The following is a 25,657-nucleotide window of genomic DNA, read 5'->3' as shown; positions in this document are numbered from 1 at the left end:
ACACTGCTTTGTTTAGTTTCACATTCTTTAGCCTTTTTTTCCCCCTTCTATGAAATTGGAACTCCTTCACTGCAAGAAACCCTGACATCTTTTGAAAAGAATGAGGTCAAAGATTGTCCTCCAAAACAAAACCACTAAGTGCTTGTCTTTGGGGCTGTTGATTGCAGTGTCATAAACATCGCACGGAGTCGCCGCTGTTTACCAGCCCTGAAGTGTTCATTTTTTGCATAACTGCACTCCAAAACAGCTTTCTGCCAGCTGCTAAGTGCTTTGTTTCATAAAATGGTGGTGGGCGATTGTGCTGCATTTGGTGGTTACATTTAATCAGAAACATCCTGTTGTTGTTGTTGTTGTTATTATTGTGCTCTCTGTATTAAAATAATCATTAGGTTTCGACAATTTTCCAGTTACTTTTTCTGTGGTTTTTCATTGAAGCTATGAATCGACTTGTTATGATCGTGAAGGTTTAGATACTGATTCATTTTCATGTAAATAACAAGAATGAACAATGTAATTATGTCCATTTTTTGCGACCAGACTGATTTGGTTCGCGCTGATTGGTCTGTACATTTTCACGTAGTAACTAGAAACTTCCAGCTGACGAAAAGAACAGCTCGTGCTCAAATAAACAAACATTACTCACCGCTGCCCTCTAAAGGATCTTTAGTTTTGGCAAACTCATAACACCAGTGATTAGTTAATGCTTTTGTTGTTTTAATAAGATTAATGACACGTCTTAAGAAATGTTTTTTCAGTTATTGTTAATTTACATTTAATTCTTCCTGATGAAAGCTTACAAATTATTAATCGTGATTAACCCCCCACCCCCTCCGCCCAAAAGGGAGGTCAATCATAAATGTGCATAGAGGTATGTACAACAAATTATGTAAAATATTCTTTTTATATTTGTGTGTGTGTGTTCTTTAAATACCAGCAGAACTGTACTGAAGAACCATGACCTACGCTCCAGGCAGGAGCTCACCTCCCACCTGACCAATCAGTGGCCCTCTCCCGGTGCCCTGGATAACAATGCTGTTGCCTTGGACACACTCCTCTACCAGAAGAGCAGTGGCCAGTGGGACGAGTATGGATCTGTATAATGCCTTTAATCTCTGTTCACTGTGTTTGCTGCTGCTGACCTTTTAACTGCATAGCCATTGGGCTCATACGGCTGTTTATATGTATTTGTGTTCAAATTTTAATCAGTTTCTTCACAAATCTAATTATTTTGCCTTTTGCAACTTCCTCTCTTTTCTTCTTCTTAAAGCACAGCTGTTCAAAGTATAATCTCTCCAAAAAATATGTCCATTTTCACTGATATGAGGCAACTGAACAAAAAAGAGGACTAGGCTCTGAGGGACAGCACTATTTGATCACTATTGAATTTCAGTCAAGCTTCATCCCAGTCTGCAGATGTTGCTGGAAACAGAAATCGATTACGGAGCAGCATCTGCAGAATACAGTGTAATAACCTGCTGTTGGAATTTAGTACAGGCTGAAATGTCCTACTAAAATGAATCTCATCCGAGTAGGGAAATGGGACGGGAATAATAACGAGGTCTGATTGGATGCTAAATGACGTGGAATGGCTGCAGTCAAACCTTCACAGAGTATGCAGGATGGTCTTAGACTATCATAGTGGAGGGAATAGGGCTGAATATATTATTATTTATGTGTTTATTTTCCCTGCAAAACATCCGCACAGTTTTATCCTGGGGATGTAAACAAAGTTTACAAAATTCAACAGTTCAGTTATGATTATGGTTACACACGTGTCTTTACCGTTTAAATTAGCATGAAATCGGTAAATGAATAAGCAGCAGTGAATTAACTTTTATCACTTGGGCTGTTACCACGGTAACTTTTGAACCGTCATCGGAGACAGGGCTACATTTAATGACTTTTATTTTTACGTCTTGTTGAGTGTATTCTGCCAAACTTTTGAAAAGATGATGTAATGACGTAACGTAAAACCTGACAATGTGTGTGTTTTCACAGGAAAAGCTTCCCGAGTTTGGACCAGCTTTCTACAGATATGAGCTTGTCTCAGTTATCTCTGGAGCCGGGACAAACACACACACGTAGTCTGGATGGCAAAACAGGGCTCGCACATTGGCACAGGGAAGGTATGGTTGTGTGTGTGTGTGTGTACTTGTTTGTGAATCTGATAAAGTGAAGCACCATCTTTCTCCACAAAGGAACTGCAGTATCTATTACAGAGGATGATGTCATTAAGAGGAGCTGATCATAATTCCCAGAGTGGGTTGGCAGCCAGCTGCATAAATGGCACTGCTATATATAAACTCAAGGCTGAGATAATGACGTGAGATAATTTTCAGAATGGCCAGGACGAGCTGATATCTATCACATGTTGGACCAAGCAGTGTTGCCTAGAGTGAGTCTTGTATTCTTAAAGACATCAAGGGAGTTAACAGGGAGTTTGTCCCTTGTTTACTGCAGTTCTGGCATTTTAGGTGATCTATTTACACTAGATGTTTGCATATTGCTGTGACTGCATTCAGACACAAATCAATGAGATCAGTGTCCTACGCTCAAACTCGGGTCCAGACAAGGTCCAGTTAGAGAAAATGTTCTCAAGCCAAGGTCTGGAACATAATGTATAACTTGCATTATGATCAGTGCCATATCCTGTACATTAAAGTAACCTTATAGTTATAGCATTATTTTATGTAGTTAACAATTTAATGTCTAATCAAATTACAATTTCAATTACATTTCAACATATTTCAAAAACAGGAAAGCTTTGTCATTGGAAGGTCTGGAGAAGCTTTGGTGCTTCATATCAATGTCTTTGTTTATGTGTGGTTTGTATTATGTGATTGTGTTGTACAGAATATATGGAGGGCAGGTTATAAATGCAGAAATGAAAAAAGGAAAAAACTTTGTTCATAATATATAACACCGGCATCATTCATTCATTCATTATCTGTAACCGCTTATCCAATTCAGGGTCGCGGTGGGTCCAGAGCCTACCTGGAATCATTGGACGCAAGGCGGGAATACACCCTGGAGGGGGCGCCAGTCCTTCACAGGGCAACACACACACATTCACTCACACACTCACACCTACGGACACTTTTGAGTCGCCAATCCACCTGCAATGTGTGTTTTTGGACTGTGGGAACACACCAACTCCACCCGGAGTCACCCGGAGCAGGAATCGAACCCACAACCTCCAGGCCCCTGGAGCAACACTACCTGCTGCGCCACCGTGCCGCCCACACCGTCATCAGTGTTTTTCATGTTCATTTTCATTTAAAAATAAACACTAGATGATCTACCACCAAAGAACAAAGACCAAGAACATTTTGTTGATTTTAAGAATTACAATTGCTTATTTATTCAATGTAACAGGTTAAAGAAAAACGTTTAAGGTAGCTGTGCGCAGCCGTATGGAGTTTCATAAACACACTAATGCCACAAAATGTCTCCCCACCACAAAGACACACACGTGAAATAAGACAAATTCAGCAGTCCTCCTCTTTCTGTGAGATATAATACGTGTGTAAATGTTGCTGAGTTGCAAGCCGTCCTGCTGAGCTTGTGAACTATCCAACGGCGAGCCGAGGCTCTGGCTAACACGCTTGGTGTCGTGCCAAACACAGCCCCAGAAACACACACAAACGGAGCGCGTTCCTGTCTTATTTCCTATTATTTAGCCATGGTTCGCTCTGAAGGACCTACTGTTCTTTGGTTCCAGTTGGGAACAACTTTTTCTGGTTCATAAACCAGTTTATGTTGCTGAAAACACACCTAACGGTTCCAAATTTAGTTTGCCTATTGGAATGTGAAATATGGCTGAACTAACAGCGCATGCTCGTTTCAACATTAGGAATCAGTAACTCAGTCAGTAAGCGAAAATGCCTCTGCTAGGCCAGCCCGTTAGGTGGTCCAGCAAAAAATATATATGTATATAAAGTCCCTAATAACGTGTAGTTGCAGTTGACTTTACTGCTTTTCTATAATCAGCAATCTGCTCTTATTACCTAAGGGTGGAACTTTATCCTTTAACAGAAAGCTGATAGGCTCTTTATGCTGAAGGGCAGGACTTTATCCAAAAACAGAATCCATGTTCAGTGTTATGAGAATATTTCAACCAGTAATCGTTCCATTCTGGTTTTATCTGATGTCACACAACACTCACATCCTGAAAGTGTCCCGAAAGAGCTTTTATCACATCCCTTGGGCTATTTTTACTGGCCCCAGGACGGCGGTGTCTGGAGCCCTGCCCTGTGTGTGTCAGTCATTCGAGTCACAGCGCTCATCATAATGCACCGATCTGATTGGCTGAGTAATCTCACGTGTGATATGCAGAAAGACGTGATTAGTCTGACTTTCCTGGAGTGCTAAACCTGAACCGTAATGACTAGAAGAGTCACACCACTTCGCCATTGGTACCCTGTGGTCTTCACAGATGAGTGCAGGTTCACACTGAGCATGTGATAGATGTTATTCAAGTTATTTTGTTCTCAAGTCATCATCCCTGAGAGAATGTTCTACCACTTAAAATATGCAGCAAAAAGTGGCAGTATGGTCAGACACAGACAATTGGTGAACAGCTAGAGGAAGTAAGGTGGGTGAGCTTTTATTTCGAATATATTGATCAGTGAATATGTATTCCTGAGTCTACCAAACTGTCTGCACTATGTTGTAGTGTGTTTCAGGTAAGCGTGCTAATAATTTGTGAACAGCGCATAACATTTTTGTGTTGGCTCTCCCACAAATAATAGGAGGGCTATTTATTTTCCACCATCTGCAGTTTAGGGCTCCGTATTGTGCCCGAGGCAAAAGACTGGAGTTAGAACTCCCAATAGAGTCTAGACTTCATCCTCTGTAAATATTACATTTTATTACATGGGTAATCAAATTATTTCACTGCTGCACTCCTGGCTGGTTGCCAGTTATTATCCACAGAAAAGACAACTCTACACACTGGGTCTGAAAGTATGTAGACATGGGATTATTTGCATCATTGGGGAAAAAAAATACATTTCTCTCTCTCTCTCTCCCCAGGTAAAGAGGACACACCATCACTCAGAGGGTTGTGTGGGTCTCTAACTTCAGTGGCCAGCTACAAGTCTCTGGCCAGTCTGAAGTCCAGTGAGTATCTGGCCAGTCCAACCACAGATCTGACCAGTCCGGGGCTTACTCCATCTTAAGGAAACACAGAGTCATGCTTTCTTGTACAGTCTATACTTCTCTACATACCGTTATTGTAGTTATTTACATAAAACGCAGTATTTGAAGGAATATTTACAGTAGTGTAAAAGTCAGAGGCCTTTAATTTATTCCATTTCCAGTCAGAAACGGGCATTAAGTACAAGCTACGGATTGTTAAGGAAATATTTTTAAAGGGATTACGTTTGAAACTAAGGGGACTTTTACTGTACGTGTTTTTATTTTTTTCCCCCTTTGTCTGTGGCAGGCTTTTAATTTGCATTTTTAATTACATTTTAAAATGTCACTTCTAACAATCACGCAAGACCTGGTAAACCTGGTGGATGTGAAAAATCCGCATTAGACATTTCTGTCCATCCTTCCATTCTAATAAGACAACGCTATGGGTCTAAAAGGAAATTACTTAGAGTAATAAAAGTGGACAAAAAAAGCCCCAATCTCAACATCACAGACTGTGTTTGGGGTTAATTGGGTCATGAGAAGCTCATGAATAATGGATTATGAAAACCGAAAAACGTCCTGCACATTTTAATAATCTGAGCGCAAGGCTATTTTTTTTCTGAAATACACGAAGGGTGGTCTCTGACTTTTGCACAGTGCTGTTGTGTTTCTTGTCCTAGTCTCTTCTGCATTTTTATTGTACAGTCAGTTGCCTTGGAGAATAGTTGTCACATTTCTCTGTACTTGATTTTAAAAAAACACTCGTATAATAGAAAGTACTGGACAGTTTCAGTTCAATCTGTTAACATTTGAAATATTATTATAAACTGGTTTTCCTGATCCAAAATAAGCCTAGATCAAATAGAATGTCCAGTGAGGGTTGACCATTGGCATTACAGATTTATTTTAAGACTAAATCTGACATAAAATTAACGACCATAATTAAACTCTAATTATGTGAATACTTGGACTAATAGCAGTAAAATGACCTCTTTGTTTCTACACTTACTGTCCATTTTCAGCTGCAAACCATATAGGTGCACTTGGATTATGGTTATCCTCAATTCATCCTGTTCTTCAACGCTCAGGACCCCTGCAGAGCAGGTATGATTTGGGTGATGGATCATTCTCAGCGCTGCGGTGACACTGATGTCCACTCTGTGAGACACTCCTACCTCTGTGGTCCACCTTGTAGATGTAAAATTAGAGACAGTAGCTCATCTGTCACTGCACAGTGTGTGTTTGCTGTCCTCTAGTCCTTCATCAGTGAACACAGGACGCTGTCGGCTGGGTGTTTTTATGTTTCTGGTTGGTGGACTGTTGTCAGCCCAGCAGTGACATTGAGGGGTTTAAAAACTCCAGCAACACTGCTGTGTCTGATCCACTCGCACCAGCACATCACACACTAACACACCACCACCACATCAGTGCAGCGCTGAGAATGATCCACCACCAAAAATATACTTGCTCATGAAGGATGTTTCGTTGGGGTCATGACCCTTGAAAACAAGGAAAAAGATTTGACTACAGTCTAATTGTAAAACAACAAAGTGCACGTTTACAGTCAGTGGAGCTGATAAAATAGACAGTGAGTAAGGGAACGAAGGTGTGGATTTAGCTGACTAGTTTAATTAAATTTAAAGCTAATTGAAAGCTACAGATACTACTACAGTTGCCAAGAATGCGTTCAAATATAGGAAGATAAAAATAGATATGGAAAGGGAAGGGGTTGAAAATGTTGGAGTATTTCTTCCGCATTTTCTGCATCAGGTCAATTTAGTTTTAGTTTTTATTTATTTATTTGTTGTTTCTTTTACTGCACTGTGCTTACATCAGATCTTGAAAGCGAAGTGAAAACTACCTAAAGTCACTGGTCACAATCTACTGTAGGTGCTCATTCATAAAATTATGTGACACCCACAGAAGCTTCTCGTGATGGCTGACATAAGCCTGGACTTAACATCTGTAAAGGCTTATTCCAGCAAGCATCTGTAGTCATAACATTTTGTAGGGTGAAATTGACCAAAGCAGCTTTTGTGACCTCTGAGGCTTATGGGAATAAACCTTTGTAGATGTTTATGTAGATCTGTGTTTGGTGCCTTGTAGCCTTATGAATGATGAAATCTCTGTATCAATATTAACCTCATAGCTTGACATGAGCATCCTTTCTGTGTAAGACGTCCTCTGTGACACCTTTCTCATTGTTCTTGTTGCTTGAATATTTTCACCACTACACCATCGTTCAGAAATATCATACATTCATTCATTGTCTGTAAGCAATTATCCAGTTCAGGGTCACGGTGGGTCCGGAGCCTTACTGGAATCACTGGGCGCAAGGCGGGAACACAACCTGGAGGGGGCGCCAATCACACACTCGCACATTCATTCAGAAATATGTGAATGTTAAAATGTTTTCTGAAGATTGTTCGGCTTCCGTTCAGGGTTACATTCATCTGGATAGACGGCAACGATCATGAACTAGCTCAGGTCGCCGTTGTGAATTGTGTTTTTTTTTCTTTTGTTTGCATCTTCTTTGACTTAATTGCATAATTTGTATTTTTTATAACGTCATTATAATTGAACAGTACTGTAGGCATTTGGACCCGGGTCGTTTCACCGTGAAAAAGAGCCTGTTGCTGCCTCATTGGTTGCCTTTAAACTCATAGCCATCCTGAGTGAGTCGACGAGGATGGTTTTAGACGGTTGCTTGAATTTCTTTCCTGTCATTAATTAAGGAGCCATACTTGATCTTAAAATGGAGATTCATTTCCCACTCTGGGTTTCTTATTAGATTTGAAATGTGGTGTTTATACGTATTCCTTAGTCTTATAGTTTACATCTACATTCATCAACCGATAACATGTCAGTTTCAGTCATTAGATAAGCTTTAAAACAGACACTACCTGCTCAGGGGGTCTGAGGGTATCTTTAGTTTGGGGACGTTGTCCATTTGTATGATGTGTCGTTTTCATAGACACTGTTTCAACGCCAGGTTTCCATTCTGTTTTCTGTTTATAAGAGTTCCAAATATTCAGCTTTTTCTTGAAAAAAATGAACGTGGAGAATTCATTACATTATTGGATTTTAAAGCGAACATAAGGTAAATATTTTGTTTCCCAGTGCATTTGCAGATTAACTCAGATATCTGGAGCCTACCAAAGCACTCACTGTTAAACACGACAACAGTCAGTTTTTATTTTCAACTTCCTAAGTAAGAAAACATGGGATAAAATGAGCTTTACTTTACGGAACATTATTGTTGCTGGTCGTCTGGGAGCGCTGGCAGGGCTTTAATTTAAGTGGCTGAAAGATATTTACATATTCGATGGATGCGATGTTGTTGTATTCTGGAAGACATTTGATGAAGCTGGACTTTATGAAGTCAACATTATACTATTTTCTTCTCTGCCAAATTGGATATTTATCTTTTACCAAGAATCTTGTCTAAAGACTATTACTGGTTCACTACAGAATCATAGAATGTACATTTTAATTTGTTTTATTTGTCTTATAAATATTTTTATTAATTTATTAAGTAATTTGTACTGAAATCCATGTTTATTTTGGCTTTTACTCACCATTTGGCTCCATGCACCATCCTCTTCCTTCAGTCTTCTTTCCAAACCGTGTCGAAACTGTTGTCGTTTTGTTGTGCTGAAATCACTGATTGCACCTTTAACTGTCAACTCCAATAAAACCTTGAGAAATCAGTGTTTTTTGCAAAACGTACCACTAGACTTTCAGACTTTGTTTACAAACAAGGAACCTGCCAAGCTCCACTTTTCACTTTTCTGTGTTTTGTATGAAAGTGATTCCTTTTTGAAAACTTGCGGCATGTGATAGCAGCACGTCTGATGTGAAATGGTCTTATTGTCAGTGTATGTTTCTACAAACCTCAGTTCCAAACAAACCAGGACGGTGTGTGAAGTGCTAGTAAAAACAGAAAGCAGTGATTAAAAAATTGTGATGTGTAATTTAACTAATGAACCTAAAGAGGTTTTATGCCTGAAACATGTCCCAGAAAAGTTTGGGATAAGAATATGTTTATAATTCTGTTACAAAAAGTTTCCTTTAATTAACACTTAATAATGGTTTAGAGACCGAAAACTGGGTACCACTTTAAAATAAGACTACGCTTATAAAGGTTTACAAATGGTTTATTACATGGTTATTAATTAGGTTGTAAACACCTAAAAGGACATTACTAATCACGTTCAACTCTGATAGAAATGGCAGCTGTACACATCACTATCATGGTAATATTAATGTTAAATGTATTACCAAATATGTGCTGGAGCTGACAGGGTTAATGTCGACTGATGCAGGAGAGAAAGGTCAGTTTTTGGCGAGATCTGAGGTTCAACAGTGTATATGAATTGTAATAGAGGTTTCACTATTTTTAAAAAATAAAAACATGTCACTGTTGCCCTTTTCTGTCTGTTTAGAATTAGGGGTGGACGATATGGGCCTCAAATAACATCATGATATTTCAGGGTATTTTGTCAATAGCGATATTCTTGGCGATGTGAACAAAACACTAGAAAAATACTTTCAAGAACAGACTAGATACAACAAGATAAATGTTATATACGTATTGATGATATTAAATTAATATATTTAGTATATATAATAATAATAATAATATAAAAGGCTTCTTTAATTTCTAACATAATACAGTGGTTTATTGTACGTCTGATATTCTGTAACCACACCCCCTCCACACGACCAAAGTCACTCCCCCGCCACTTTCCACCGTACTTCACTGTGTCTAAACGACTCGTAAAGAACGTATGCATGATGTCATTACGTGAACACGTCAGAATATCTCTATTATCACAATAGTGATTTTTAAATTAATAACATGTTGATATTATTGCGAATGATTCAATATGGCACAGCCGTAGTTGGAATTGATTATTGATGTATTTACAACATCATAAATAATAATTAATTAATATATTTAAACCATGCATAAACCTTTATAAGTGTAGCCTTCTACATTCTCCTGAACCGAAAAGTGTATTAATCCAGCTTTTTTTTAAAGCTGCAATAATTGCCAAGTCTTAAATAGAGCAGCTGTTTTGGGCATTAGTTATTGCCTTTGGCCCCTTGACTTCTACATACAGTGATCATATGACTACGATCCTTGTTTCTAGTCATCTTTCTTTGTATTAGTTCCACTGTCCATACAGTCCTACAGTTACGACTGACGATTGGAGTCCATCTACTGCTCTACATAGTGCATGCTTGGTTAGCCACATATTCCCCAGTCCTTCAGTGCCCAGAACCACCTCCTAAGCCGGTATGATTTGGGTGGTGGATGGTTCTCAGTGCCGCAGTGACATTGACGTGGTGGAGTGTGATGTGCTGGAATGAATGGATCACAGAGTCTGTTGTTTGTAGTTTTTAAACCCCACAGACATTGTGTCCAATGACGGACTAGAGGACGACCAGCACTAACTCTCTCCGACTTTACATCTACAAGGTGGATCCACACGTTAGGTGTGTCTAATAGCGTAAACAGTGTGTCTACACCATGTTTAAGAACTCCAGCGGCACTGCTTCCTGTCTAAATTGACCAGTGTTCAGGTTCAGAATGTGAACATTATAAGAGAAACAGTACAAGACCTGGCTTTCAGAGTATTTACAAATCACCACTTTCTGTTTTTATGTGCCTTTCTCCTATGGTTTGTGCTTGGAAGTTTCTCAAGTCAGTGTTCCCTCCCACGCCTGCTGATTTATTTGTTTTCAGTGACAACCACTGCGTGTAAAATGTGTACAACCTTTTTGTGAGCATGACTGAATCAGCACGATCTGTGAGCTTTTCACGTGTCATAACACAGGAACACACACTTTGTGTTATTAAGCAATGGAAGGTGTTATTAACGAGTCGTTGGCCAAGCTTAGGGAAACGTTATTAAGCAACGCATGGGATGATACTCCAGATGAAACCGTATGTTTAGAAAGCTATAACTCTTTCACAAGGCTTCTATCTGCATTTAAAGTGTAGCCTGTTTATATATCATCTCTGTCCAATTAAAACACGTTTATCTGTGTTTAGTTTACTGCATCATTTGAACACAGCATCTGTCCTTCACACTATGTGAAAATGTCATGAGAAATGGACAAATAGAAATGCTCCAAAGTTACTTTTTTTTTCTTTTTACAGTAAATCTTTTTAGATTCACTTCCATTGAAGGTTAAGCAGGTTTTTGCCAAGTCATACCATAAAGTTACTATTTTGGAAGATTTGTTTTAATTGGACAGTGAAGATATGGAAAATAAGAGCTTGTACCTGTACAGTCCTTTTATCTGAGTAATTCTTGACTGTTGGTTTCCTGGCTTCATGTAACTTTTGTTTTCTGTAACAACCAAAACACACAAGTGTCAGTTGCTGAATGTAACGAAGAGTTAATGAGCGCAGACGGAGATGAGAAATTGCTATCCTTTTTAGAATTACACTGTTTAAGTCGACTCTTGCAACAATGATTGTTCATGTTTTAAGCAAAGCAGAATGTTCTTGCTGCGGGCATTGAAATGGTATTTTTGCACTTTATTTATACATCCATTAACTGTGGTTTCTTAAATAAATGATATTGACTTGCAAATGAGATATGTATTAATTCATTCATTGCCTGTAACCACTTATCTAGTTCAGGGTCATGGTGAGTCCGGAGCCTACCAGCAATCATTGGGCGCAAGGCGGGAATACACCCTGGAGGGGGCGCCAGTCCTTCACAGGGCGACACACATTCACACCTACGGACACTTTTGAGTTGCCAATCCACCGTGGGAGGAAACCCACACGGACACAGGGAGAACACACCAAACTCCACACAGACAGTCACCCAGGACCCTGGAGCTGTGTGACAGAGACACTACCTGCAGCGCCACTGTGTCGCCATGTTCCAAAATAAAAAATTTAATTCATCCATCATTCACAGGCCTCTGCTGAGTTCAGAGCGTACCTTCAGATCAATGGCCACAAGGCAGGAGCACACCCTGCACAGGGCATCAGTCTGAATTAAGAAGAACTGAATTATGTTTCAGGTGGCATGATGACACAGGTAAATATCACTGTCGCACAGCTCTATGGTATCAGGGTCATGACTTTGATCCTCATCTTGTGTCACCTGAAGGGTTTGGTGTGTTGTCGCTGTCTCCGAGTTGCCCAGGTTCTTCCCAAAATCCAAAAGCATGTGTTGGTAGGTAGATTAGCTGTGTGAAGCTGTTCACAGTCACTCTGAGTGACTGGGTGAGTGAGAGAGAGAGAGAGAGAAAAAAACATGAAACTAAATCCTAAAAATAAAATAAACTCTGGTGTGGGTGTGAAACATTCATTTAATAAAAACATAGTTTGAAATACATAAACATAATTATAACCAAAACAATATATAACTTATTTTAATCTCCTTCTACATGCATCAACTCTAAATGCATAATATTTGGCACTGAACAGTGCATTTTACTCTACCCCTTATTCTTAGAGATGTGTTTTCCATGGCTTTGTCACAGTTTTTATAAAAATGTGTTGAATGAATTGTTAACCTTATTTTATTATTATTATCTTTTTTTGACGAAGGATGCACAGCACACTGGTGTATTGGTATTATTTTTGCTTATTTTGTGGGATATTAACGTGGCTCCTCAGTGCTTTCACTCGCTTAATCCACAAATACTGAAGACTTCACAAAAACACAGGTACCACAGGGGCTGTTCTAAGAGGTAAGTGTCACATTTGTTGTTCATTACTTCTAAGCATCAGCGGTTCTTCATAACTACACTGGGTGCACTGAAAGTGGTTTATGAGCTCAGCGGAAAGGCATGGGCCTGCGTGCTTTAAAGGATAGAGAGACACAACTATCAAGTGGTTCCTGTTTGGAGGGTGAGTGCTCGCCTCTTCTTCTCCTGGTTGGTTTTGCGGAAGAAGGCCTTTCCGAACTCGTAGGTGCTGATCATGATGGCACAGGCTGGAGCCACCTTAATAAGCCTGGGCATGAAGCCTGAGAGAGCAAGGAAAAAGTATGACGTAAAGGTTATCACCATGAGTCATGCTCAAAGAGTGAGCTCAATCCTGTCATGGCAATGCATCAGGGTTATTATTGTAGTGCCATAATAATGTACTCAACTAGGCCAAATTATGATTAGATGTATTAGCGACACCCAATGGCCAGTTATAGGAATTACAGCGCTTTTCGTTTAAAATTCAGTGAGGTTCATTTGCGAAAACCTCCTCCCAGCATAGGTCCAAAACGTTAAGAGTTGTGTTTTGTCTCATAGTAGCGCTTCATGTTGCTGTTTTTGATTAATTCCACGTTTCCAGAAAATGTAAGACTTAAAACCTGCTCCAGAAACAATGAATACAAAGAACATGGCAAGATAAACAATCGGTTTCATGGCTCAACATAGAACCAAATGAAAAAAACATTAATGTTATTATTTAATCCCATAAATATATAATAACACTGCTATTAAAAATCCAGCATAAGACCAGCTTTAGCTGGTAGGTTGTTTTAGATGTTTTGAGCTGGTATTTGACGGTTGGAAAGTTAGTCATTTAGGCAAAACATACCCTATGCTGGTAAGCTAGCTGGTTAACCAGGTCTTGACTAGCATAGCATATGCTGCATTTGATTTCGGTCATGCTTGGTGATGCTGGTCAACCAGCATTGTCTGGCTAAACCATCAAATTTAAATGAAACCATACCCTAAGCTGGTTAAGATCTAAGCTGGTCAACCAGCTAAACTAGCATGACTAGCTACTTTGTAGCTCTGCGCATGCTCAGACCCAACATTTTTAATGTTTTCACGTTTTTCGTGTGAAATCTGTTTTTCTCTGGTGCATTACACAATCTTAATTTACTGTTATTTGCTTGAGTGTCCCAAAACTGTACATGGCAGTTATTTAAACAAAACACTGGCAGCACATATTGAACGGTAGCAGTGCCCGTTGTTTAAAACTGTAAAGGACATTGTGGAAAGACTAACTCATGTTTATGTGTATTTAGTTAGTCACTGTTGAAGATGAAGCTTCTCTTTGCTTTGGAAAACAGTCACGTTGCTGCTATAAGCTACATGCATGAAAGTATGCGCCTGCGCCTTCCAAATTGCACAGGTTGCTCAAATTCAGGTATCATCAACCATCAATGGGTCCAGATGTGGTCAGAGGTCAGCCATTTTGTGACACATGCACTAAGCTAATGGGGCTATTTTAAGACTTTTTTTTTTTTGTATTTAAAGTCCAGAGATGCCTGAACATTCATAAATGTCATCGTGCTATCAGAAAATGCTAACATGTTTTTTAGTAGCCTAACCCTTTGATGGGGTATGAAGCTGTGTTATGATAAAGTGTGATGATGTTATTGAACCCTTTCCTTAGATTTGAATCTAATGATTTTCATTCATTCATTGTCTGTAAGCACTTATCCTGTTCAGGGTTACAGTAGGACCGGAGCCTACCCAGAAGCACTGGGCGCAAGGCAGGAACACACACTGGAGGGGGCACCAGTCCTTCGGAGAGGGACACATTCACTCTCACCTATGGACACTTTTGAGTCGCCAATCCACTTACCAACATATGTTTACCGGAGCTCCCGAGAGGAAAACCATTGCTGACAAGGAGAGAACACACCAAACTCCTCACAGACAGTCACCCAAAGCAGGGCTTGAACCCACAACCTCCAGGTCCCTGGAGCTGTGTGACAGAGACACTACCTGCCACCCTAACGATTTTCAGATCTTTTTAAATAGTTTAAATAGCTGGGTTACTCAGTCATACTTAATCAAATGTTATTAAATAATGGAGAGGTGTGGTCCTACAGATTATTGTCTCATGGGGATTACCGGTTTATGTCGAGGCTTTCTTATGATTTGTTGCCAAATCTACTATTATAGTTCTTTTATATAAAACTAAATTCAGGTCTGTTAAAATGTATCTGAAAGGAAAACACTTGCTTTTCGCTTACTCATTCTTCAACACAAATTTGAAAGGGACCTATGTTGTAGCCTCAAAGAAAGGCAGTCTACCTCGACTGCAGCCTAAGATTGGGACATTTCTGACTCCTTTTAAACACAGAAAACTTACTGGTTGCGTCAAAGTTAATCATATTTCCGATTTGATTGGTTGAGCCACATAAGTTGTAGTTAAGTCTCTTTGTGAAAGTCTTTATACTTATACCGTACCAGCATTTCAGTGGAGAAAAAACAGACACACACTGTGGCTTTACATTTACAACAAACCATACTAAGTCTATCCTGAGAGATTTTAAGACATTTTAGATCTGTTTACAGGGGTCTGATAGATTTTGCTGTGTCAATTTGGCATGACCATGACTGGACTGGTCTAAAGCAGGAAGAAAGGCTACATACACTAATTCCAGCTGAAAATGCCCTTAATACAGATGATTATCCAATATCCAACCTACAATCCATATCCACTGATGGAAGGAGACCATTTTTATTTAACGTGTTAGCACACATTAGTGTGCTCAAAATAGTCCTGTAGCTGCAGATATGCTTTTAGCTCTTACCTGCAAAGAGTCCTTTGATGCCATTTTCTCCCACAATCCTCTTCATGACGTTATACGTTGAAGGAGAGGCTTGTGCCAACTCTACAGAAAGAAGCACATACATTACTCATGTCAGAGGTGTATATCCCAGGGTGTGATTATAGACAGTACAATGATGCCAGGCTGTTTTATATTTCAGCCCAAATGTAGTATTTTGACCAAAAAACATCACTGTATCATTAAGTGTGAACTATAATGAGTTACAATTCAAAAAGCCAGGTGTAAAATTGCACCTTCCCTGCCAGCACACCTTAGTGGTGCCCACATGAGTTGAAGAGGGGCTCTGGGTTGGTTAGTACATGTGCATTTAATGGGTTCTAGTAGGTTGTGTGTGTATTTATCACAGTTGAATATGGGCCCTATTTTGAACCCATCTTGGTCCCATCACTGACCCTGGAGCCAGCATTTAACCTGTGAAAATACCAGTGGGCCCCTTCTAGGCTCCGGACCCACTGCGACTGAGAACTGGATAAGCGGTTACAGAAAATGAATGAAAGAAAATACCAGTGGTGGACAGTAACTAAATAAATGTAATTGGTCTTTGTACTTAAGTAGTTTTTGTGTATATGTACTTTACTGGAGTATTTTTATTTACTGAATTATTTTATTTTATTATCGTTACTTTTGTCTCAGGTACATAAAAATGTTCATTTTAAAACGAAAGAAATATGTAATGTGCCAAAAGGATGGAGGAAAAAATTAATTAATTTATTTATTTAAACTTGTAACTAAGTTGCCAATCAATCTTAAACCAAAACTGTTTACAAAAATGTTATTTCACAGCAGTTGGGTTCTATCTGATGGACACAGTTTGCTTCAGTGTTTTATGCTTTATGATACTTTTAATAGATCAGTGTCAGAATAATTAATGACATCGTATTGAAATCTTTCTGAAACCAAGGGTGACTCTGAAGTGTGTTTATCTAAAATTTTCTTCACAGAAATGATAATAGGACATTAGACAGGGTGACCAGACGTCCTCTTTTTTAGACTTAAAAAAATGTCCGGCCAGAATTTCACAAACATCCGGGATTTTGTTTTTCTAGAGTTTACATAGAACTTCGAGAAGCGTTTCGTTTACAAACTAGTCCCGCCCTCCCCTACTCCGATTGGTTCGCTTGAGTGAGAAGGGGGCGTGGTGAAGTAGCCTAAAATCTTCGGATTGGACGGTCTGACTGTAGCGCTACCGTTATTGGTCGATAACCTTCTCTGTAAACATTTAATTGGTCAGTCTGCACGTCAGTCAGTCCCCTCCCCTTCCCTGGCCCCGGAGACGTGTCCTCTTTTTCACCATCTCAGATCTGGTCACCCTACATTAGATAAACCATGATACTTTTACTTTTGATACTTAAGTACATTCGAAGACACTTTTGTACTTTTACTCAAGTAAAAATCTAATCTGAGTACTTTTATTTTTACTGAAGTAATACATTACCTTGGGTAGCTGTATTTTAACACAGTAAATGAGCTGTGTACTTTATCCATCACTGGCATTTACTGGTATCCAACTGTGCCCCACACGTGTGTTGACTCTGATTACATTTTAAAGGGAACAGTTTGGCTGCGCTGATGCATTTATTGCAATTACATGCTTTATCTCAGTTATACAGGCTGATACTAAAGTGAGGTTTTTCTAGGAATAGATGTCATAATAATTTACTTATCAGATAATTATCAGAGGTTTGGGAAACATACGATTCCTGGCTTGCAGTTCTCCAAGTTCCACTTGTCTCCTGGTCTTCACCACATCAAATGGGAGTGTGACGATGGATGCGATCTGAGAGGAAGATTTAAAAGTTAATGTAGCTAGCGTAAACACACGTAATCAGCTTAAGGCAGTTATTACAAGCCACATAGAACTTCATAGACCATTGTGTTGCTTGGCATATTGAAACATGTTATTATCAATTGGTTGTTTCATAGTTAAGATGTTTCTGACCCTTTAAAATATCCATAGTTCCAGCCTGAAGCCCTGTTACTTAAGTTATGTATTAAAGTTATACTATTAAGTTATAATTCTGTCACTGTAGCCCTCTAATTCGAAAACAGCTTTACAAAATATTTAAAACAAGGACACAAGTGTCACTGAATCGAAGCACAGTCGCACCCCCTTGAGGATCTGTCTCTGAATGTGATGTGAAATTCCTAACAGTGAGTGAGTATGAATGCTTCAGTTCTAACAAAACTTTCTTGAGGATCAAATTTGAGGAAATAAGATGTAAGCATAGTCACATACTATTTATTTAACAATTTGACAATCTGGATTACAAATTGCTCATTGGTGTTTTATTCATTCATTCATTATCTGTAACCCTTATCCAATTCAGGGTCGCGATGGGTCCAGGGCCTACCTGGCATCATTGGGCGCAAGGTGGGAATACACCCTGGAGGGGGCGCCACAAACACACACACACACACACACAAACATTCTCTCACACACTCACACCTACGGACACTTTTGAGTCGCCAATCCACCTACCAACGTGTGTTTTTGGACTGTGGGAGGAAACCGGAGCACCCGGAGGAAACCCACACAGACACAGGGAGAACACACCACACTCCTCACAGACAGTCACCCGGAGCAGGAATCGAACCCATAACCTCCAGGTCCCTGGAGCTGTGTGACTGCGACACTACCTGCTGCACCACCGTGCCGCCCTCATTGGTGTTTTAGAACCTTAAAAGTGTCTAAATTACTGTATGATGTTGAGTGGATTTTTATTTATTACAGGAGTGTTTTTAGCATAAACATGATTTCTGTTTTCTAATTTTTCTTGCTATCTTCTTTCACGATTCAGTGATTAGATGTAAAATCTGTCACATGGGGCTTTGTGTTGTCAAAGCAGAAAGACAGGATTGGAACTCAATTCAAGTGCAATAGACAATTTCAATGGAGCGCTTGACTATACTGATAGTGTAGATCACAACAAAAACACTCACTCTGTCCCAGATGGCTATATTCAAAAAGCTTTTCTCAGGCACAGAATGTACTTGAGCTGATACCGTTGCTTAAAAAAACCCAACTATATTCCTTATATTTTACAGTTAATTTGTGCTTTTTAGGAAATTAAACAAAATCAACTACTGCACCTTTAAGACAAAAAGATTATAATGTGAAAATGTGCCACTGATTTAAAGGAGCAATCTGTCATTTTCTCCAAGGCTTCTTAATTCTTCTTTTTAAAAAAAATCACTACATAATCACCATTGTAAATACACTTAGCTATATTGGTTGGTAAAAATATCTTTTTTGAAATCAGGCAAGGGAAATGAAGACTCACAGATCCAGATACTGCTCCTGCGATGAAGGTGATGGTAACTGTGGGCTCACTGGACTTGTATTGACACAGCAAGACTTTACCTTTCTCGTAGTTATACCAATACATAGCTAAAAAGACATGGATTGTGATTAGATATGAGAAGATAACATGCTCAAACAAAATGATACATGTGTATTGAGTGTATTTTATATGCAATCCCATGACGCAATACCAAAACAACTTCCATCTATTTTTCTATTGCCCCAGAGGAAAATGAATTATATGGTGATTAAAAACATGAACTCCACAGCACTGAACCGCTGAGGCAACGCTAGCTGCTGAGGGAAGTCAACACTGGTTGCGTGCAGTGGGCGAGAACAAACCGTGACGGTATCGCTCTCTAACAAGAGCATCTCAGTAATCTGCCTCATGAGGACAGACAACTGTTAGAGCACTGCCAACTTAAACAGCTGTCTACGGAGTCGCTGCCTACCTAGTCAGCTCAGTAGGATTTGGGACAAACCCACTGTGCCACCTGTCATGATCACACAATTTTTGAGGTGTTAGAGTCTCTTGACTGTTGTTGATGCAGGGAGTTGTGGTGGTTTCCTACTCTCTTCTAAATGTTACATAGTGCAGTTTCTGTAGTGCTGAGCCTGGACTGGCAGCAACAGAAGATCTATTCTCCCTTTACAGAGATATTTTTCCTCTATTTTTCTAGATGTCTTGTTATTGAATTATGTGAGAAATGTCACAGGCTCGCAGTGGATCCTGGGTAATTCCCTTCACAGTGAAGTCTGGTGTGAACCTACAAGAGGCGCCCATTAAGTGCAAATAGTGGGAACTACTGAGAAGCCTTGTTAGGGACAATGTAAAAAATGTGACATGCTACAGCCTTGGGTTAATAAGCAGGCACACATAAGCAAAGGGAACAAGGGTGCTATGAATGTTAAATTCACAGCTAGAAACAGGTTTCATATCTGTCTAAGGTTTGGATCATGTAGAGGTGTGTGTGTGCAAGGGCATTTGTTTGCTTGCTTTCACCTGAGAATGGTACGTCCCTGAGCAGTGTGGGTCCCAGGCCTCTCCATAGAGCCAGCCAGCCCTCGGCACGCACAGACGAGCGGATCACAGCGCTCAGCTCTTTGTACGACTGCCTCTCTGACTGCAGCTTAGTGCGAATCAACTCTAAAGGACTGATCAAAGTAGCAGATCCCACTGTAGCAAACACACACACATACACCACTTTAATAAAGGCAGAACCATGAGAGAAGAGCTTCAGTATTTTAAAACCATTTGAAATGAACAGATTTAGTGTGACACAATAACTTCGCATGTCAAATATACCTGGACATGGTCATTTAAAAGTGTTTATTTCACAGAACATATTTCTCAGTTGACCAAAACAGCTCCTACTCGACAACTCACTTTTGGCTCAAGTATCTGAGTCACCTGTCTAATATCAAAATCATTTCTGAATGTAAAGCATTTTTACCAGCTCTGGGCTTGTGATCAGAGCACAACAGATAACAAGGACGGCTAATTACAGTTATGAAATTGGCTTGTATATAACTGCTAGGGAAACAGAGGAGGATCTGAGAGTTAGTTAACGTTAATATTAGCTGTGTTCAGGTTGTGAGAAAGCGTTCTGAACATGCAGCAAGATAACGTTAGTGTATGGTTGTGTCCCAAACTGCATGCTGCTGCACTGAATAGTATGAATATATATATATGTATGAAAAAAAGAAAAAAAAAAAAAAATATATATATATATATATATATATATATAAACACACACACACACCACCTTTAGTGTGTTGTTTGGCCTCCACATCATTCCACATCATAATAAATGCAGTAATTTACTGCCTTATCTACAAAGGAATCAGCTTATAGCTATGTAATATTTTGGGTCAAACTAATTCCTATGCCCTTGCACCTGTCTTTCCTCATTTTTTCACAGATTGAAAAGTAAGTAAGTTTCTGTATTTTTGAACATTGATGTTTATGTTGTTTGTGGTGTTATAATGTTAAGATATTTATCTAGAGATAGAAGTTGCTGTTACTTAAATTAATTAGAAAATTGTAAACTTGCATGTGTATTTTATTACAGTTTTTTGGGGGCGATATGGTACAGGTGGGGTGCGGAAATTCCCCTTTCGTCTAAGGTGGGGAATGACAGAAAAATTTTGATAACCACTGATGTATAGTATTAATATTTACTATTTAGTCATTTTCCTCAACTTTACATTGTACACAACAAGATTATATTTGTTTTTTTATTGTTGTTTTTTTCCCCAGTGTTTGGTAAGGTGTCCTCACTTTGAGCAGAACGTATTTTTATTATTAGCATTAGCATTTCTGTTCTTATTATGACTATTTGCCATAGCCGTGCATCTCCCCCTAGTGGTTAAAGATATATAAAACTCTTTTTATTGCAATTTAGTAGTAATATAGTCCACGAAGCACTACTACAAAGCATCAAAAACAGTTAATCCATGGATAATGAATTTCTAAGCAGTGACTGGAAGAGTCCAGGGACTGTGGAAGCAGTTCAGATGAGTTCAAATGGCTCAGCTCCTCATTTTTACAATCTAGCCCCATCTTAGCCTTCTCTTGTACCAGCTTTTGTTGCATACTGAATACTCTACTGTACATGACTATGAAGAGAAAAATACAGTTACAGTATGAACAATTCCATTCTATTATTAACTGAATATGTAATAGCAAGGAACTCATTCTGATGTTCACCAAAATGAAGTCAAAGGTCACCTCTAGCGATGGCTCCAGCTAATAATGGTGCCTTTTCAGCCTGATTGCCCATCTTCATCCTGAGAACTGCACACAGCTGATCATAACAAGTAAAGTACATCACCGTAGCTGGCACTGCCATCACTCTGTGTCAACAAAAGGCATCGCATTAGTACAGCTTTAGTGTAAAAATGCATGGTGGGGATATAGATTTGTAAAAATATTATTATTTGTCTGCTTTAATGTATATAAAGAAATAGCTTGATGAAGTGTTCTGTTGTATTCTATTTCCACTAAACTACTATATGATATATATATATCACTGTGATCATATATCTCTAACTAATGAGCTTGACAAATATGTATTAAAGGGGGCATATTATTCTTTAAATATGACATTTTCAGTGTTTTTGTGTACATTAATTTGGGGGTCTGGAGCCCAATGACCCACACACTGTGAGATAAGAAATCCCAGTCATTTTTTGTGAGCTGCCCAAGTCAGGAAACATGGTATAAAACAAGTTTATATGATTTTGCTCGCTTCCTATGTCAAGTGCAGAGACTTTAGAATTGCCCTGCCTCCTTGTCTGAGTCTCTCCAATCACAGCACTGGTCCCGCATTTATGAGAGAGCGCACAGATAAGTTTAAACAAAGCAAAACACATAATGAGTGCAGAGAATCAGAGCACAGAGTAAACATGGAGAATACCAGAGCGTAGGAAAAAAAGACAAGGTGAATACAGCTCAAATCCAGAGTTTCCTCTTCTCACTCCAGTGTACTCAGTTTGAACTCAGCTGTGGCTCATTCTCATTTAAAGGAACAGGTGCTAAAAATGGTCATTCTGAACAGGGTTGTTTAGACAGGGGGAGAACGCTGCTGTGGGGCTTGATTTTTGTGGTGTTTTGATAAAAGCATGTCACAGGAATTTCACAGGCTAAAATTGTAAGCAAGGCTAATGAAGGTTGAACACAAACAAACACAATTTGTTGGTTCAATTCCCCCAAAGTGGCAGGAAAACTGGGGGCAGTGGGAGTGAAGGAACAGCACTGTCCTCCTCCCTCAATCCACAGCTGAGGGGCTCTTAAGCAAGGCACCGAACCCCCAACTGCTCTCCGGGCGCCGAGGATGGCTGCCCACTGCTCTGGGTGTGTGTTCACAGCCCTGAGTGCACTAGTGTGTGTGTGTGTGTGTGTGTTTGTGTTCACAGCCACAGATGTGTTAAATGCGGAAGACACCTTTAGTTTGTTGTACGATGACAAATAATTGCACATTTCATTTCATATTATACAAGAGGTATTATTTGACTAACAGTGTTGGGGGCAGGCCACTCCACAGCGACTTGATTCCTTCCATCCGTATGATCTTCACAAAGGCATCCTGCATCACAACAACAGAACAAAGGTAAGACAAGTGTTTGAAATCCAACAGTTGATTTCTGAATCCCAAAAAAGGTTCCAGATATTTTGTAGATGAATCCAGTACATGACAAAAGAGATCCTGCAAAACATCTAGCTCTGTATATGCGAGACCAAAAGTCCACGGAACAGCTATTTACTTGAGTTATATTTTATCTTGTCAAAAGTGGACCACTTACAAGAGTGCCGTTGAATTGACCCCGAGGTTTATACCATGCTTTTCCGTTCCCGTTCTCACACACGCATATATGATCCATCAGGCCATTGCAGTACACAAAACACTTCCCTGTGCAGCAAACAGAACAATTTTTGATTTTAAGAGATGCAATCTAAAAGGTTTGTGACAACAACAAAAAAAGACAAACATTCTTACCTTTAGGGAAAGGGCTCCTCTGTGCCTGGAGTCTGATCTTTATCACGTCTAGAGGAGTTACTGTAATAATAGGAGAAAAAAAGAGAACTTTTGGTTCATTCATTCATTCTTCTGTAAGCGCATATCCCGTTAAGGGTCGCGATGGGTCCGGAGCCTACCCGGAATCACTCGGTGCAAGGCGGGAAACACACCCTAGGGAGGGCACCAGTCCTTCACAGGGCGACATACACCCACACATTCACTCACACCTATGGACAATTTTCTGAGTTGCCAATCCACCTACCAGTGTGTGTTTTTGGACTGTGGGAGGAAACCGGAGCACCCGGAGGAAACCCAAGCAGACACAGGGAGAAAACACCACACTCCTCACAAACAGTCACCCAGAGGAAACTCACGCAGACACAGTGAGAACACACCACACTCCTCACAGACAGTCACCCGGAGGAAACCCACACAGACACAGGGAGAACACACTACACTCCTCACAGACAGTCACCCAGAGGAAACTCACGCAGACACAGGGAGAATACACCACACTCCTCACAGACAGTCACCGGGAGGAAACCCACGCAGACACAGTGAGAACACACCACACTCCTCACAAACAGTCACCCAGAGGAAACTCACGCAGACACAGTGAGAACACACGACACTCCTCACAGACAGTCACCGGGAGGAAACACACGCAGACACAGGGAGAACACACTACACTCCTCATAGACAGTCATCCGGAGGAAACCCACGCAGACACTGGGAGAACACACCACACTCCTTACAGACAGTCACCCGGAGGAAACCCATGCAGACACAGGGAGAACACACCACACTCCTCACAGACAGTCACCCGGAAGAAACCCACGCAGACACAGGGAGAACACACCACACCTTTAGTGTTTCTCATGCTACAAACACACCTGATTCAACTAATTAACTCGATAACAAATCATTTCTGACCTGATGTTTATGTGTTCAAACAGGAAAATCATAAAATATGTAGGATGGTGCGTACTCCAGGACAGGGGTTAATATATGACCGTGTCAGTAAGCAGATCTCCGTTCATGCCTTACCAAATAATGATGTAATTATTGCTCCGGAACAAGAAGCTATCATCTGCTGGAACGGCGTAATGCTGTCCATGGACGGCTGAGAACTTTGGGACGTCATCTCAACAAACCTGTCATAAAGAAGTAAACCAAGACGAGTAAAATCAGAGACGGATAGTATTTATATAAAGAAAATCTTGGTGGATTTGTACTTTTGTGTTAATGTGTAAATCATTTTGTGTACAATGATTTAAGTTAAATAAAATACGATCAAATATAAGAATAGTTTTACACACATACACATTATAAACTATACACTAAGTAGCCGAATCTGGATACTAATTAATTCAGCATTTCTTCTGAATATAAGGGTATTAATAGGACATTTCTCCCTCATTTATTTTAGTAATTGCTTCCATTCTTCTAGGAATTCTTCTTATGCTTTTCTAAGGAGATTACATGTGTGTGCATTTTCACATCATATCCACAGTGAATCCACTTCAAAGTAGTTGAATATTCTAGTAATTATGGGCCTTGCATGCTGATAAATGCTGTCAAACAGTTAGTGAACAGTAAAAAAAACCGCCTGTGAAACATTCAGTGAACAGTCAATGCACATTAATCAACTGTCAATCACAATGAGCGGTCAGTAGAGACTCTTCAGTGTAATAAAAAGTTTAGTGGTCAGACTGTGGTAATAAAACGTTTTTCCGCTTACCTTACCTCGGTTTTTCTCTCTATAAAACGCCGTGTAAATAATTTTATATCTAGATGACATTTGTCTTCAGCGTGACAGACACACTCCTGTAGTGAATGCTCCTTCTGCTATAAATATTCTTCCAAACCATGTCACCATCAGACAGACGTCCGAACTGACTGTCATTCCTCTGTATACGTGTTATGGAGATATATTCATATTTTGTGCCCTCTCCTGTAAGTTCTGTAATATAAAGTGCACATGACATTTGTGTACAGTATAACTTTGAATTCCGCTCAACAGATTCGACTCGCGTGGGGATTTAAATGACGCAGCGTATATATAATAAGCCCTATTTAACCTAACACTTCGACTGTGTCCTTCCTCTATCATAAAACCGTTTGTCTTA

General features: G+C 39.7%; 2 protein-coding genes across 7 annotated transcripts in view; one reads left to right on the top strand and one right to left on the bottom strand.

Annotated features, from left to right (window-relative positions):
- Positions 1–11,946, top strand: part of rundc3b (RUN domain containing 3b) — a 34,242-nt gene extending 22,296 nt beyond the window's left edge. Inside the window, exons 9-12 of one of the 4 annotated variants that reach the window (XM_066645595.1) lie at positions 938–1,084; positions 1,999–2,126; positions 5,035–5,121; positions 11,793–11,946. In XM_066645595.1, the coding sequence (XP_066501692.1) occupies positions 938–1,084; positions 1,999–2,126; positions 5,035–5,121; positions 11,793–11,914 (484 nt within the window). In that variant the 3' untranslated portion in view covers positions 11,915–11,946. Of the gene's footprint in view, positions 1–934; positions 1,085–1,998; positions 2,127–5,034; positions 11,702–11,792 lie in introns of those variants that run through there. The other 3 variants (XM_066645587.1, XM_066645612.1, XM_066645604.1) reach the window with 3 other exon arrangements.
- Positions 11,947–12,500: 554 nt separating this feature from the next.
- Positions 12,501–25,657, bottom strand: slc25a40 (solute carrier family 25 member 40). Of its 3 annotated transcripts, none has more exons than XM_066678148.1 (11): positions 25,270–25,657; positions 24,576–24,682; positions 23,508–23,567; positions 23,314–23,420; positions 23,029–23,096; positions 21,740–21,864; positions 20,012–20,185; positions 18,989–19,095; positions 17,403–17,484; positions 15,669–15,749; positions 12,501–13,142 (listed from the first exon to the last, which is right to left on the bottom strand). In XM_066678148.1, exons 2-11 carry the CDS (start codon positions 24,670–24,672, stop codon positions 13,003–13,005), a joined length of 1,041 nt encoding a protein of 346 aa, XP_066534245.1. In that variant the 5' UTR covers positions 24,673–24,682; positions 25,270–25,657; the 3' UTR covers positions 12,501–13,002. The 3 variants fall into 3 exon arrangements, with proteins under 3 accessions (XP_066534245.1, XP_066534246.1, XP_066534247.1); XM_066678149.1 differs by having other exon boundaries at positions 25,275–25,657; XM_066678150.1 differs by lacking the exons at positions 24,576–24,682; positions 25,270–25,657 and adding an exon at positions 23,666–23,764.

This window comes from Hoplias malabaricus, chromosome 1, assembly GCF_029633855.1.
Source record: "Hoplias malabaricus isolate fHopMal1 chromosome 1, fHopMal1.hap1, whole genome shotgun sequence".
Lineage (NCBI taxonomy): Eukaryota > Metazoa > Chordata > Actinopteri > Characiformes > Erythrinidae > Hoplias > Hoplias malabaricus.
Note: the sequence above shows the minus strand (reverse complement) of the source record. Positions and strands in the feature narration are given on the sequence as shown.